General features: G+C 48.7%; 1 protein-coding gene across 1 annotated transcript in view; it reads left to right on the top strand.

The window, feature by feature from the left end:
- Positions 1 to 14,872, top strand: part of LOC119385647 (cholinesterase 1) — a 29,526-nt gene extending 14,654 nt beyond the window's left edge. The window contains exons 2-3 of the mRNA XM_049414051.1: positions 9,870 to 10,112; positions 14,350 to 14,872. Of these exons, the coding sequence (XP_049270008.1) occupies positions 9,870 to 10,112; positions 14,350 to 14,872 (766 nt within the window). The remainder of the gene's footprint in view (positions 1 to 9,869; positions 10,113 to 14,349) is intronic.
- The last annotated feature ends 983 nt before the right edge of the window (positions 14,873 to 15,855 follow it).

Consider the following 15,855-nt stretch of genomic DNA (forward strand, 5'->3'; position numbering starts at 1 on the left):
ATACTCACCTCTACTCACACCCCTCATCACTCACTCATACTCACTCACAACGTTCAAATGAGTGTGAGTGAGTGTACTCATGAGTGAGTATGCCGAGCTATGCTCCAGAGGCATCGAATGGGAGCACGGCACTCTCCATCAATATGTTAAGCTGTTTATTAGAAAGCACTCGGTGACAATTCGCTATGGCGACAGTCAAGGCCAAAGCATGGGCTCCGAGAGCGAGCGACGTTTATAAGAGGACGACCCACTCGGAGCCGCTGTAAACGCAACCGTTAAACAGTACCAATTGCTTCACCACAACTGCAACATTGTGCTCTTCACAATTCAGCCATGTTTAAAAAACAATAACTGTTTTGTCCAACTGCAACTCGTATATGTGTGGCTGCTAACGGAAGCTGCATGCTCACCTTTATTTTTTCGGAACATGGAAGAATCTTGCGGAACTCGGCCTGTCATGAAGTATCCGTGCACCGTTGCATGATGTACGAATGGTGCGTGCCGTTAACCACCACGGCGGCAAGAGCGCACAACACGCAAACACAGCAAAAAATTGGAGGACCCTAAAGCTTCGCCTTGAAGAGTTGAACGCGTTAGCGAAATCCGGCCCCTGCTGCACACTTCAACCACTAAGTGCATACTTATTAGATGCGAAGCACCTTATATCGGAGTTCAAACCAGTGGTGGTTGTAGTGTGCGGCGTGACGACCCTTACTGCGCATGCGCATACCCTCTCCACTCCTCCTCTTCTCTTTCCCACTCACAACTCACCCTCACCCCGCCCCCTCTTCTCTTCCCATCTCCCCTACCCCTCTCCAATCTCCTTCTGAAACGCAGGCTAGACATGCCAAAATTTTCTCCTGCGCAACGCCGGGATAAGCACCAGCGCATGCGCCTACCCTCCCCCTCTCTCTCCTCTCCTACACTGCCGCCCTCTCGCGCGCCTGTCGACCGCGTTCCTCGCTCGCCCTGTGAGAATTAACGGCCAAGCTAGAGGGAAGACAAGACACGCGTAGCGTTCCTCTTCGCGTTCCACGACGCGAGGCCGGTAGCATTCCCAACGAACGCCAACGGAACGCGATCGTGCAAGTTCTCCGGCTTCGCATCGCCTCATGGTCTCCTTTAGCGGGAAAGGGTGTAATTTTTTATCTATGTTGTTACACACACACGCGCGCACACGCACACAGACACACACCCCCGCGCCCGCGCTATGTATCGATAGTAATGGTACATGTTTTCGATCTAAAGCACTTCCCTGTGCTAGAGTCGAGACATATTTCTCACAATACCTCACAGATGGCAGCACATTATCTAATGTTTGCTGTTTGCTTGATCAACGCCTCCTCTAGAAAGTAGGCATCGGCTTGATATGTTTTCCGCTGGATGGGCATAGTTGTCCATTTTTGGAGCTGTTTGAAAGTTCGTGTGTGTTTTTAGCGGCGATGACTGCACTATCCCGGCTTTTTTCAAAGCATGGCGTCGCGCAAAAAAACGCAGTTTCAGAGCCTCGCCAATGCGCTTACATATCGCCGAATGGGCTCATTTTCGTCGTGACACCTGCCGAACAAAATGCGTTAAGACGACTCCTTCCACTACATGGCATTTATGTAGTGTTTTTTTCCCGAAGCACCTGCAAGTAACATCGTGGCTTTGTAGTAGGACACCTGCTTGCCACACAAACGACCCGGGTTCGATCCTCAATGGGACCGAAGATTTTTATTGTTTATTTTATTTGCATCTTTCTCGATTTTTCGGTAACGGAGAATTTTTCGCTCACAAGCGACGTAATGACGCCGACACCCACGTAGCGACGTCGACACAAACGATCTCTCTAACGCTATCGCATTAAAACTGCACACACCGGTCAAAGCTCGCATCATGTAACGAAACATCACGAAACTTCATATCAAGGCCGGCGACTAGGACGAGCTCCTATACGGCGGCGGTGGAGCACGGCTGACATAACAACCACTCCGATAAGTTTCAAACGCGAACAATGACCCGCCAACCACAACGGGAGACTTGGAGGTGTTCCCCAAGCATTACCTGCCTGCACGGCCAGCCTGGTGCCCGCGCTCAACACTCGCTTCATGCTACAAGTACAACGGAACTTCTGAGGAACTCAAAACAAGCGTCGCGGCGAGCGCGCGCGCGGCCTCCGCGGCCGGCGCGGGGCTCACGGCTTTGTCGGCACGGGGGCGGGCCCGGCAGGCTGCCATTGGCTGCTTTAATTTTGAATCTCCATCGACCCTAGCGTCAACTTCGCCTTCAGTTACTGCCCCTTTTAAGCGGCCGCTGAAGTAGCAAATTATTCAAGATGGTGGCGATGACGTAATTCTGATGACGGACCCCGGAGCGGCAGTTTTCCGGGTATTGCTCGCACTCGCTAGCGCGTTCGGGTCCGTGTAAGGGGCTGGGTAAGGTAAGACGCTCTGGCCTCTCTAACTTACATTCTCTCAGCAATCATGGTATGGCGTCGGGGAACGAGATTCTGCAGACGTGCCATGAACCAACGCGTTCTATCCTAGTCGGAACACGCTGGCACGCGCTAGCACGTTCGGGCCTGTGTAAGGGGCTGGGTAAGACGCCGTCGCCTCTCCCCCTTACATTCTCTCAGCAATCACGGAACATTAGGTCGACCCATGCGCTGCTTCGCATCCCCACTTAGTTCTCTTTAGTGGGAGGTGGTATAATTTTTTTAGACAATACAGACTTCTAATAAAAATTATATGACAGTCACGCTCCAGTTGTTTTCGCACACGTGCTCTATGTTGAGGCGTAAACACTTTGCCGCAAATCAAATGACATTGACGACGCTAATTAACAAAAAATCGCTAATTATCTTATTTATTTTAGGGCAGTTGCTTATAGTAGGGAATTGTAGTGCATGCCACTTTAAGGCTTACCGATTTTTTTAATGCGATTGTTGCACTTAATTAGAGATATTCGTCAACGAATTTCAAGGCCGATGCGGAAACTGACCGGGCCCGGCGCGCAGGAAGCGCAACCACTCACTCTGTGAACTACCCACGACAAGGAAGTGACGAAATTCAAATCAAGGCACGCCAAAGCAGAATTTCTTAAAGAAAATCGGCAAGCATCCTAAAATACAGAAGTAAACAGCTTACTGTTTGCGCGCGATCTGTCGTGCTTGTCTGTTTCCTTCTTAAGCTCTAAACAGGCGCCAATATCTATTCCGCCTGTATGCAAGAAGAAGCGCCGCATCGGCTGCCCCTGAGTTTTATGGTTCGCAGGGAAAGAAAAGGTTGATATCGCGGTTTTTCTTCCGCACAGCTGGAAAGAAACAGATTTTCGCTACTTCCTTGTCACGAGGAATTTCGGGCTGACGTAACCGGATAGGAGGGTGGATGATTAGACTAGTTGGTATTCCATGATATAAGACGGTATAGCGCACTAATAACGCTTGTCGTCGTCCGTCTCCGTGTGTTTCTTGTGGTTATTAGTGCGCCATACCGTCTTATATCATGTAACCGGATAGCCTCGTTTCTTGCGCGCCGGTGCGATCAGAGTCAGTATCAGCATGAAAGGCAATGACGCATATCTCTAATTACGTGCAACTTTCGCAATTTCTAAAAAAATGGCATGCCATAAATTGGTATGCACTACAAGAACAGAGCATAAATTTCTTCACTTCCCTGTCACGTGGTATTTCGGGCTGACGTAACCGGATAGTCGCGTTTTTTGCGCGCCGGTGCGATCAGTTTTAGTATCAGCCTGAAAGGCAATGACGCATATCTCTAATTACGTGCAACTTTCGCAATTTCTAAAAAAATGGCATGCCATAAATTGGTATGCACTACAAGAACAGAACATAAATTTCTTCACTTCCCTGTCACGTGGTATTTCGGGCTGACGTAACCGGATAGTCGCGTTTTTTGCGCGCCGGTGCGATCAGTTTTAGTATCAGCCTGAAAGGCAATAACGAATATCTCTAATTACGTGCAACTTTCGCGATTTCCAAAAAAATTGGCATGCCATAAATTGGTATGCACTACAAGAACAGAACATAAATTTCTTCACTTCCCTGTCACGTGGTATTTCGGGCTGACGTAACCGGATAGTCGCGTTTTTTGCGCGCCGGTGCGATCAGTTTTAGTATCAGCCTGAAAGGCAATGACGCATATCTCTAATTACGTGCAACTTTCGCAATTTCTAAAAAAATGGCATGCCATAAATTGGTATGCACTACAAGAACAGAACATAAATTTCTTCACTTCCCTGTCACGTGGTATTTCGGGCTGACGTAACCGGATAGTCGCGTTTTTTGCGCGCCGGTGCGATCAGATTTAGTATCAGCCTGAAAGGCAATGACGCATATCTCTAATTACGTGCAACTTTCGCAATTTCTAAAAAAATGGCATGCCATAAATTGGTATGCACTACAAGAACAGAACATAAATTTCTTCACTTCCCTGTCACGTGGTATTTCGGGCTGACGTAACCGGATAGTCGCGTTTTTTGCGCGCCGGTGCGATCAGATTTAGTATCAGCCTGAAAGGCAATGACGCATATCTCTAATTACGTGCAACTTTCGCAATTTCTAAAAAAATGGCATGCCATAAATTGGTATGCACTACAAGAACAGAGCATAAATTTCTTCACTTCCCTGTCACGTGGTATTTCGGGCTGACGTAACCGGATAGTCGCGTTTTTTGCGCGCCGGTGCGATCAGATTTAGTATCAGCCTGAAAGGCAATGACGCATATCTCTAATTACGTGCAACTTTCGCAATTTCTAAAAAAATGGCATGCCATAAATTGGTATGCACTACAAGAACAGAACATAAATTTCTTCACTTCCCTGTCACGTGGTATTTCGGGCTGACGTAACCGGATAGTCGCGTTTTTTGCGCGCCGGTGCGATCAGTTTTAGTATCAGCCTGAAAGGCAATGACGCATATCTCTAATTACGTGCAACTTTCGCAATTTCTAAAAAAATGGCATGCCATAAATTGGTATGCACTACAAGAACAGAACATAAATTTCTTCACTTCCCTGTCACGTGGTATTTCGGGCTGACGTAACCGGATAGTCGCGTTTTTTGCGCGCCGGTACGATCAGTTTTAGTATCAGCCTGAAAGGCAATAACGAATATCTCTAATTACGTGCAACTTTCGCGATTTCCAAAAAAATTGGCATGCCATAAATTGGTATGCATTAAAAGATTATGTTACAAACACCTGCCTTCAAGGCATCCGTTAGAAAGTTAAGTGACGAAAATCTTATTATTCGCATCAGTTTCATTGCAACTGCAGCAAAGTATTTCCTCGTCGACGTGGAGGTCCTGTGCGAAAACGACAGCAGCTTACTGTCATAGGACTTTTATTAAAAAAATCTATTGTCTAAAAAACTCACAGGTATACACAGGACGAGCCTGAACTAACAACTGTCCCAGTTACTTATACGTGTTTGAGCGGCGCGCTACTACTCAACGCTCTTAGATATTTTTGTTTTCTTGAAAACTGCGGCGCGTGGAGTGGCCCCTTCGCGTCTGCTGCCGCGTGGTGGCGTTCGACGCATTGTTTAACCGGCGTTCCAGATCGCGTGTGGGTACATAAATGGGCCAAGTTTAGGGGCGAAGCTCCTCAGGGTGTGGACCTGTCCCTCCTTTGTAGTATGTAGTAGTAGGTAGCCACGCCTAGTGGGATGTATCCACTCCATGTGATGAAGATGACGATGAAGACTGATGACCATGAAGAATAAGTGCGTTCCATTATAGTGGAATATAACCACTGCACGTGATAACGATGACGATGACGCTGATGACCATGAAGTAAAAGCGCGTTCCATGACGATGACGACTGATGACCATGAAGAATAAGCGCGTTCCAGTATAGTGGGATGTACCCATTACACGTGATAACGATGACGATTACCCTGGTGACCATGAAGTATAAGCGCGTTCAAGACCACACATTCTCTTTCTGCCATGGATGTAAACGATCGTGAACGCGCTCTCGCCCTCGAAAGGCAAAACGGCAACGCCGACAACAAACGTTCCCCTGAGCTTAACGTCATATATGAGGACCCCCACGTTTGTGTGTCAGGTCTTTGTATGATGATCGAGTGGGCGAAATTTACGGGGATTGATGGTTTACCAGATTACCTCCGGAGCTTTGCCCACTAATCATCATTCGCTTCGTGGATATGGCGTGATATTTTAATGCTCGTCTCAAGGGCAGTTTTCAAACAGAAGCAAAATCTATCATTGCTTTAAAGCGCACCCTGCGGGCACTCCCGCGGGTGGTACTGCACACGCGGAAGCACCTCCGAGATCTGCGTACCGCCAGCGTTAAATGGTGTATATAAATAGCTCACCGTTATTATTCCACACAACCGGTGGCGCGTGGCCGATTTCATTAAAGCGGCACGCTAAGGAGCGAGGGGTCGCAGGCTCGAGGTGGCGCAGTTCGGAATTTTTTTAAATGCGAAGCATTTCTTTGCGAACCTCAGGCACTTTGGTCGTTTCTATCTACGTATCTATCTATCTATCTAGCCGCCTACCTCTGGGCGCTCTCCTGGTCGTCTCCATAACTCGTAATATACCAAAATTGGCATAGCAGAGGATCAGTGTATGACGAACACGATTCACTGGTCATGATATTAATAACGCATAATACCTGTCGCGTACGTCACGAAACCCTTTCTCTCAGTCACGTGGCACATACCCGCATACCAGAGTTCATGATAGGCGGGTATGTGCCACAGGTGATACAATGTCTTAACCAACACAGTAACTGTGAACACACACATTGACACGCAAGGAAAGTGATAATAATAAAAATTGTTGGAGCAGAACTGTAGAAGTGTGGGTCCTATGTCCCAAAACCACGATATAATTATGACAGACACCGTAGTAAAGGGCGCCGGAATTTTGACCATCGGGTATTCTTTAACGTGCCCCGAGATCGCACAGTACACGGGCATCTAGCCTCCATCGAAATGCGACCGCCGCGGCCGGGATCGAACCCGCGACCTTCGGGTCAGCAGCCAAGCACCATAACCGCTACACCACAGCGGCGAACGGAAGGAAAGTGAGGAAGCTGAAGACAGAACACCCCTGGAAGACGCTCAACTATAATGCACTCGTTCACTTCGTCCGCAACGTGGACCACGTTGATTAAGCAAAAACCGCGGTCTATGCTTCCTACAATAAATGTGCCGAAATCCAGGCCTCTCATCATTATCGGTCACTTTAAAATTGATTTATCAACTCAACAACGCCTGGTCTTTACCCTGCGTGAAAGGCGGCTTGAATGTGGACAGGGCATCAAAAGATCTCGCTGCCACGCCCAGGACAGGAGGCGTCACAGATCATTTCATCGTAAGAGGCATCCAGGATTTCCACCAGCTGTGCTATACGCCCTGCCACGGTGGTCCAGTTATGGCGCTCGACTGCTGACCCGAAGGTCGCGGGATCGAATCCCGGCAGCGGCGGCTGCATTTTCGATGGAGGCGAAAATGTTTGCGGCCCGTGTACTTAGATTTAGGTGCACGTTAAAGAACCCCAGGTGGTCGAAATTTCCGGAGCCCCCCCCCCCCCCTACAATGTCTGAAAAATTACAGGCCCATCAGCTTACTGTCCGTTGTCTACAAGCTATTCACAAAAGTAATTGCTAACAGAATTAATAGGACATTAGAGTTTAATCAACCAAGGGACCAGGCAGGATTTCGTACAGGCTTCTCAACAATAGACCATATTCATACTATCAATCAGGTGATAGAGAAATGCGCGGAATACAACCAACCCCTATACATAGCCTTCATAGATTACGAGAAGGCATTTGGTTCGGTGGAGACATCAGCAGTCATGCAAGCACTGCGGAATCAGGGCATCGACGAAGCCTATATAAACATAATGGAAGACATCTACAGCGCATCCACAGCCACTATAGTCCTTCATAAAGAAAGCGACAGAATCCCAATAAAGAAGGGCGTACGACAGGGAGACACGATCTCTCCAATGCTATTCACCGCGTGTTTACAGGAGGTTTTCAGGGCCCTAGATTGGGAAGAATTAGGGATAAGAATTAATGGAGAGTATCTCAGTAACATGCGATTCGCTGATGACATTGCATTGATGAGTAACGCGGGAGACGAATTACAGCTCATGATTACTAAAATGGATACGGAAAGTAGAAGAGTAGGTCTGAAAATTAATATGCATAAAACTAAAGTAATGTGGAACAATCTTGGCAGAGAACAGCGCTTTGCGATAGGTGGCGAGACGCTGGAAGTTGTAAAGGAGTACGTCTACTTAGGACAGGTAGTAACCGCGGAGCCGAACCATGAGAGTGAAATAACTAGAAGAATAAGGATGGGATGGGGCTCATTCGGCAAGCACTATCAAATCATGAATGGTAGTCTACCACTATCTCTCAAGAGGAAGGTATATAACAGCTGCATCTTACCGGTACTTACCTACGGAGCAGAAACCTGGAGACTTACAAAGAGGGTTCAACTTAAATTGAGGACGACGCAGCGAGCGATGGAAAGGAAAATGATAGGTGTAACCTTAAGAGACAGGAAGAGAGCAGAGTGGGTCAGGGAACAAACGGGGGTTAAGGATATCATAGTTGAAATTAAGAAGAAGAAATGGATATGGGCCGGCCACGTAGCACGTCGGCAGGATAACCGGTGGTCATTAAGGGTAACTGACTGGATTCCAAGAGATGGCAAACGCGTGAGGGGGAGACAAAAAATTAGGTGGGTAGATGAGATTAAGAAGTTTGCAGGTATAACGTGGCAGCGAAAGCACAGGACCGGGTTGATTGGCGGAACATGGGAGAGGCCTTTGCCCTGCAGTGGGCGTAGACAGGCTGATGATGATGATGATGATAATACATATGCGACTCTTCAACATATGAGTGTGTGTATACCACTTCCGCGTTTCTCTAGCGTCATTCCGTAACGTTTCGCTCAATGTGAAAAATTGCCCCCCAGTCACCATGCCGCGCATGCTTCGCATAACATCGATTCCCACGGTACGTGGGATCTGCCGAATTTTTTTCTTCTAAGTTATTTTTCTTTGTTGGTTTTATTTATATGCACATACATATACATATCCTGGGCATAACGGCGACGGCGCCCCGCCACGGTGGTCTAGTGGTTATGGCGCTCGACTGCTGACCCAAATGTCGCGGGATCGAATCCCGGCCGCGGCGGCTGCATTTTCGAAGCAGGCGAAAATGTTCGAGGCCCGTGTACTTAGATTTAGGTGCACGTTAAAGAACCCCAGGTGGTCGAAATTTCCGGTGCCCTCCACTACGGCGTCTCTCATAATCATATCGTGGTTTTGGGACGTTAAACCCCAGATGTTATATTATTATTATCATAACGGCGACGGCAAAAATCAGCCGAGAGTGTTCGTATAATTGCTATCGCAATAAAAAAAGAGCCCTGTGTAATAGTAAAACTAGTAAACCTGTATAATAGGCACGCCGTGTGTTCTACTGGTTCTACTCATGTTATCAGTGTTTAATAAACTCCTTCGTGTATACACACCTACATGTATGCTATTCTCGCCATTTCAGTTTCGAGACAGCTGACCGCGTAGTAAAGCACATAGCGCTGTAAATCATGTACATAAATTTTAAGCGAAGCTTTTATAATTCACAGATTTCGGTAGCAGCGTTGTACGCGAAAAACCCGTCACCTGCCAGCGCACAGAAATGCGGCCCTCGAAGGTGTGCCGGTCACATAGATAGATAGATAGATAGATAGATAGATAGATAGATAGATAGATATAGATAGATAGATAGATAGATAGATAGATAGATAGATAGATAGATAGATAGATAGATAGATAGATGTATCAATTCCATGGTCCGTCTGCGCAGCCAAAACCAGCCGTTGCGGCAGCTGCCGAACCCGACCCGTGGTGGTGGTGTTGCATGGAGGCCGCTTCCAGTTTGGCGGCGGGGGCACGTACGCCTTCTACGGGGGCCGTCAAGCAGCTGCACTATGGGACGCCGTCGTGGTCGTGCCTGCGTACAGGGTGGGCGCCTTCGGTTTCCTCAACATGCTCGTGCACGAAGCGCCCGGCAACGTCGGCCTGCTCGACCAGGCGCTTGCCATCCGATGGGTGCACAGGTGCGCGCACTGTAGCCTTTAAGTGTTCCTGCTTAAACACGAGAACGGCGTCGCCTTAGCGTGTCTTTTACGCATGACGCATATGTTCTCAAGAGCGACCAACGCCGGTCTCAAAATGGTGCCCTCTACTTGATAAGGAACCCCGTTGCTTCGAAGCTACAAAAATGACATGACGTTCGTTTCTTGTGCGAGTGATCTTCTCTTTGGAGCAGAATTATTGACGTCATTCTGCCTTGTCGGTGAAATCTCACACCTATATGTTTACTTTTACGCCACGTACACTTTTGCGACGCAAGAACACCGGATTAGTCGAGTGAATCGGTTAGCCGAAAACTGTTTTTTCTACGCGTCTTCCGTCGGCGTACGTGATCCGTCAGAACCTAGCCATGCACAGTTCCGCTGTAAAAATAAACTTTTCTCCTTATAGTGCCCGTAGCGATGACCTATGCCAGCCTATTTAATTGTCCGGCATAATCGCTATCGCCATCTCTGACTGAGAAGAAGCGCCACTGTATTCTGCTTCAAGGTGTGGGCGCGTTAAAGAAGCCCAGGCGGTCTGAATAAGTGCATTCACTACAAGCCGTATAACATTGCCTTAGGACGTTGCAACACGGCAGTCGATCAGTGGATAGAACTATAAAGTCGACAGTAAACCAATGTCTTCGCATATTCGAGGTGGTAGATCTCGATATTGCTTAAATGCAAGCAGCTTTTTAAGGCGAAAACCTTAGGTCTGTGTTTTGAGGTCGTGCCCTGAGGTACTGAAAATATCGTGTGAGCACGTGATGTGCGCGTGCACTTCGTCTGGGTGGCGTTCGCCTGAGTGAAAAATCACACCATCTCCATGAGGCGATGCGTAGCAGCGTTTCGGCATGTCGAACCCGCGTTTCAGAGGGAAGTGGAGAGAGGAAAGGGGAGAGGGGGAGGGGAAGTGGAGAGGGAGGAAGTGGGAGAGGGGGCAGGGGAAATAAGAAGTCGAAGAGGGAGAAAGTGGGGGAGGAGGTGTGTGGAGAGGGTTTGAGCATGCGCAGCAGGGGTGCTCACGCCGCACACCACCACCGGATTGAACTCTGCCATAAGATGCTTCGCATCTAAAAAATACCAAAGCTTGCATTCGGCCGCGCAAGGCTTGAGACATAGCGAAGCTTGCCGAGCACGGCGCCGCTCGCACTCGGCTTTCCCCCGGTAGGCTAGGTCTGTGTTTGAGGTCGTGCCCTGAGGTACTGAAAATATCGTGTGAGCACGTGATGTGCGCGTGCACTTCGTCTGGGTGGCGTTCGCCTGAGTGAAAAATCACACCATCTCCATGAGGCGATGCGTAGCAGCGTTTCGGCATGTCGAAGCCGCGTTTCAGAGGGAAGTGGAGAGAGGAAAGGGGAGAGGGGGAGGGGAAGTGAAGAGGGAGGAAGTGGGAGAGGGGGCAGGGGAAATAAGAAGTGGAAGAGGGAGAAAGTGGGGGAGGAGGTGTGTGGAGAGGGTTTGAGCATGCGCAGTAGGGGTGCTCACGCCGCCCACCACCACCGGATTGAACTCTGCCATAAGATGCTCCGAATCTAAAAAATACCAAAGCTTGCATTCGGCCGCGCAAGACTTGAGACATAGCGAAGCTTGCCGAGCACGGCGCCGCTCGCACTCGGCTTTCCCCCGGTAGGCTAGATCTTTTAGTAGAGCTCACGCGCAGCATTCCACTCACGGTGATCGGCAGTATCTTCTCGTCGTCTCTTGTTCTCTCTTTTCCTGGCCGCGTATTCTGGACCCGCCCCGCCTATCTACTAGTGATGCAGAGCTATCGATGCTACTACCGATATTATCGATAGCTGAGTCACTATCGAACTATCGATGGTGAAAAATACTATCGATAGCGCTATCGATAGTAAAAAATTCGATGGTACTATCGATTCTATAAAATCAACAGTGCGGACTCACTGCAGAATAAACTTGGTTCCCCGCGCGCGTGGTACATTGTGGAGCCGGAGGAGCAGGCTGAAGGGCAAGAAAGTTGACGTGATTGTATTCTTCACCAGAGTGCTTTGCTGACATATGATAATTAGGTTAAACTGTTCAGCTGTAGCGGAAAGGAAGCCTTTACATGTGGTGGGACTGCGCGGCTTCAAAATGATATTGCATTTTATGATTTCAACATAAAAGAACATCAAGAAGGTAATTGTAAAGTGTAACTGGTTGCTTTTGGATACGAATTTATTGATGGATATATCCCGCAATTTTCACTGCGGAAATAATTAATTTCTCTGCCAAAAATTGCTCATCAATTAAGCGAAGCTATTAGTAGGCTATCGCAAATATTTTGGCAATATGGCCGGCCAGCAACCGCATCATTATTCACACCACTAACGATAGTATTGTCGCGTGGTTGTGACGGTGAAAAAATGCTACAGCAAGACTGGGAAATGCGGAGCTCTTTATTTGGGCGAACTTCTGCCCAGAAAATCAAAACTCAAAGTACAAGCGATACATGCTGCGCACTGATAGTGGCGGGAGCAGTCGTCCTCCGTTGAATAATCTGATCATCGATGGAACGCGTCGTCCTTTATACACCAGTCATCAAACCATCCAGCGTTATCGCTGGTGCTCGCGTAAGCTCTCGAATAAACTTGACTATTCGCGTCCGGCGCGTAATCGTAACAGAATGATCTCAAACAGTTATGAAGCTTCTCAAACATTACGGCGCGGTCTGCACCAAACGTTGCTAACAGTCTTTGTAGGTGAAACCCGAATACATCAAAAGAAAGCAACAAACACGCGTGGCAGTAATATTGCTATAGTAATAATAACGATGGTACTACTGATTGCATTATCGATAGTTTGTCGATAGTAGCACTATCGATAGTTTGTTTACACTATCGATAGTTTCAAAAAACTATCCATACTATCGATAGTCAATTTACCGATAGTTCTGCATCACTACTATCTACACCGCCAACAGAGAGCACCGTGCGAGAGAGAATGCGTGAAAGATATGAGGCGCGTTCGTGAGGTGGCCAGCAGCTGCCAAGCTAGCTTAGTCGGTTTCGCGTCAGGCGCTTACCGTCGCGGTAGTCGCGGCCGCAGAGTCGTGGGTTCGATTCCCAGCGACGGATATTTTTCTTGGTTTTTTCTTTCTCACCCGTTGGCGTCCATTTTATGAACGTCATATCCGGTAATGGAAGTACTTGGGGGACCCCGGCATAAAACACTTTCGTGTTCAAATTTTCGGGGTGGGGGGGAGGGGTTGAACCCCCCCCCCCGCCCTTGGCTACGCCCCTGGCCCTCGTTGCCGTTCTCGCACAGCGGCAAGCCTCGTTCACGATGCGCTGCTGCTTCTTCGGGAGTGCCCATAATTTCTTTGCGCGTCCCATGGCTGTATCTGATCGAGCGGTGGAACTCGGTTGTCGCTACTGCGCATGCGTGGCTTGGCATGACGTCACGAGGCTATGCCAGGCGTTCTAGCAGCTGCTGCATCGCTACTTGCCATGGCTACGGCGTGGCTGGCTTTTCGTGAAACGCGCACGTTTTAACGGCGGCTTCAACAGCTTCGCTCTCTAAAAAAAGCGCAGATGTCACGTGAATAGGCCCTATAGTTGTGGGTGGCGAAGACAGAGAAAGTACTCTACGGCGGAAAAGCTAAAGCACCTTGAAGAGCCGCTCGTCGCACCCGCCGTCGGCGGGAAGCCGCTAAGAATGAAGCTGCGGTATCGGCACCGCGAGAGCAACATGCGGCCTTAATGCGACCGCAGGCGTTCTGGGAATAGAGAGGTCGTGTAGAGAAAGGCCGCTGCCGCCAGTGTAGGGGGCCAGAAAGTTCAACCGAAAATAGTGAATAGTTTCTGGTAGCGTATGTGCACTTGTTCAAAATTATAAGACAACAAATCAGCAGTAACTGATAACGTCATGAAAGTGCACAGAATCTCGCTAAACTAGAATCATCCAAGATGTGCGCGGCGTTATGTTCCTTCGTCGTGCTTCTGATCTTGGGAGGATTTTGTAACGTGTTGAGGGAACAATGATGTTTGTGTATGATAACGTCACCAATGACTCGGGGGCGTTGTTGGCGTAAGTTTAATACCTATGGAAGTGCATACAAGGACACAAATGTCGAAATGCACATGTGCAACAGTGACAGCTCCCAGTGCTGTCACTTCGGACTTTTAGGGTAATTTACAAGAGTCTCGAAGTTGGAATAGTGAAATCGTATCTAAAGCTTGTCATTATCCTAACAACTACCACGGTAACAACTCAGGTATATCCACCATTTCGGCGGCGACAACCAACGCATCACATTGCTGGGCCAGGATGCTGGCGCCACGTCCATCGGCTACCACCTGGCACGCAACGACACGCCGCCTATACAACGCGCCATACTAATGAGCGGCTCGCCTTTCGTGCCGCAGCCCGACAATGCGGGTCAGCGTGCCCTGCTGAACGGCCACGCATTGGCCGACGTGCTCGGCTGCGGCAGCAGGCGAAGCCTGCAGGACGCCTCGCAGCGACAACGGGTCGTGGAGTGCCTGAGGAAGCGCAGCGCATACGCCACGGTGTTGGCCGCCGACGAGCTGGCCACCAGCAGCGACACTGTCGTATTCGGTCCAAGCAAGAACCGCGACTTTCCGTGGAAGTTGGCGGGCGCAGTGCTCTCCAAGGCGATGCTGCAGCGCGTCGACTTCCTAGTGGGCGTCTCCAAGGACGAAGGCACGTCGCACGTGTCCGAATTGATGCAGGCGTTCGGCTTATCTGCCGACCAAACCCTGACACCCAGAAGGTAAGGTACTCCTGCGCTGGACTTGCGGGGGCACTGACAAATCCGCATATGCACTTTAAATAATAAGCCGTCCTCCTACCAACGCCTAACCGCACAGCGTAGTGATTCTGTTGGGTGTTTCCTACTCTTTCGTGCGAGGAGGACACTTGAGCTATATCGAAGCAGACGGAACGTCGTCGGTACTCGTCATTCTTTAGACGAATGCCTTCTGCACCCGGATGCTCTGTAATAATGTTATAATGCAATATGTCAACCATTATATGCTCTGTATCTGTATTGTTACGATTTGTGTTTTATGTCTGCAGCGATGGTTCATTTGCACCCTTTTTACATGCGAAGCATCTTATGGCGGATTTCGAACCTGTGGTGTGCGGCGTGACCACCGTAACTCCGCATGCGCAAACCCTCTCCACACACCTCATCTCTATTCCACCTTTCCATTCCTCTTTCCCCTCTCCACTACCCCTACCCCTCTCCACTTCCCCTCCCAGACTCCACTCCCCCTCTGAAACGCGGGCTCGACATGCCTAAACGCTGCTTCGCATCGCCTCATGGTCCCCTTTACCGGGAGATTGCATGATATTTTTTCACTTGTGCACTGCTCCTTTAATCTACTAAATCCACTCCTGTAATAGCCCGAAGAGGCTTTAAAGTATCCATAAATAAATAAATAAATAAATAAATAAATAAATAAGTAAATAAATAAATAAATAAATAAATAAATATTCGCATTCGCAAGGAGTTAGCGAGGCAAATACTGCCTAGCTTCGGAAATTTGATCAAAACTGGTATATTCAGATTGGTATGGCCGACGGCACAACGTTGAATCCTGCCCGACGTATGTCGAGCAGCGCTTACGCGCTACTTGCGTCCGAGTCACCGGCGTCTGTGCTGTCCCCTATTAACTTCGCGCACCTTAACTTGGCCCCATTTAAACTTCCTCTTCAGGGCGCTTTTCATTTCTATTCCGAGCACTCGTATAGCCAG

Source organism: Rhipicephalus sanguineus, chromosome 3 (assembly GCF_013339695.2).
Source record: "Rhipicephalus sanguineus isolate Rsan-2018 chromosome 3, BIME_Rsan_1.4, whole genome shotgun sequence".
Taxonomy (NCBI): Eukaryota; Metazoa; Arthropoda; class Arachnida; order Ixodida; family Ixodidae; genus Rhipicephalus; species Rhipicephalus sanguineus.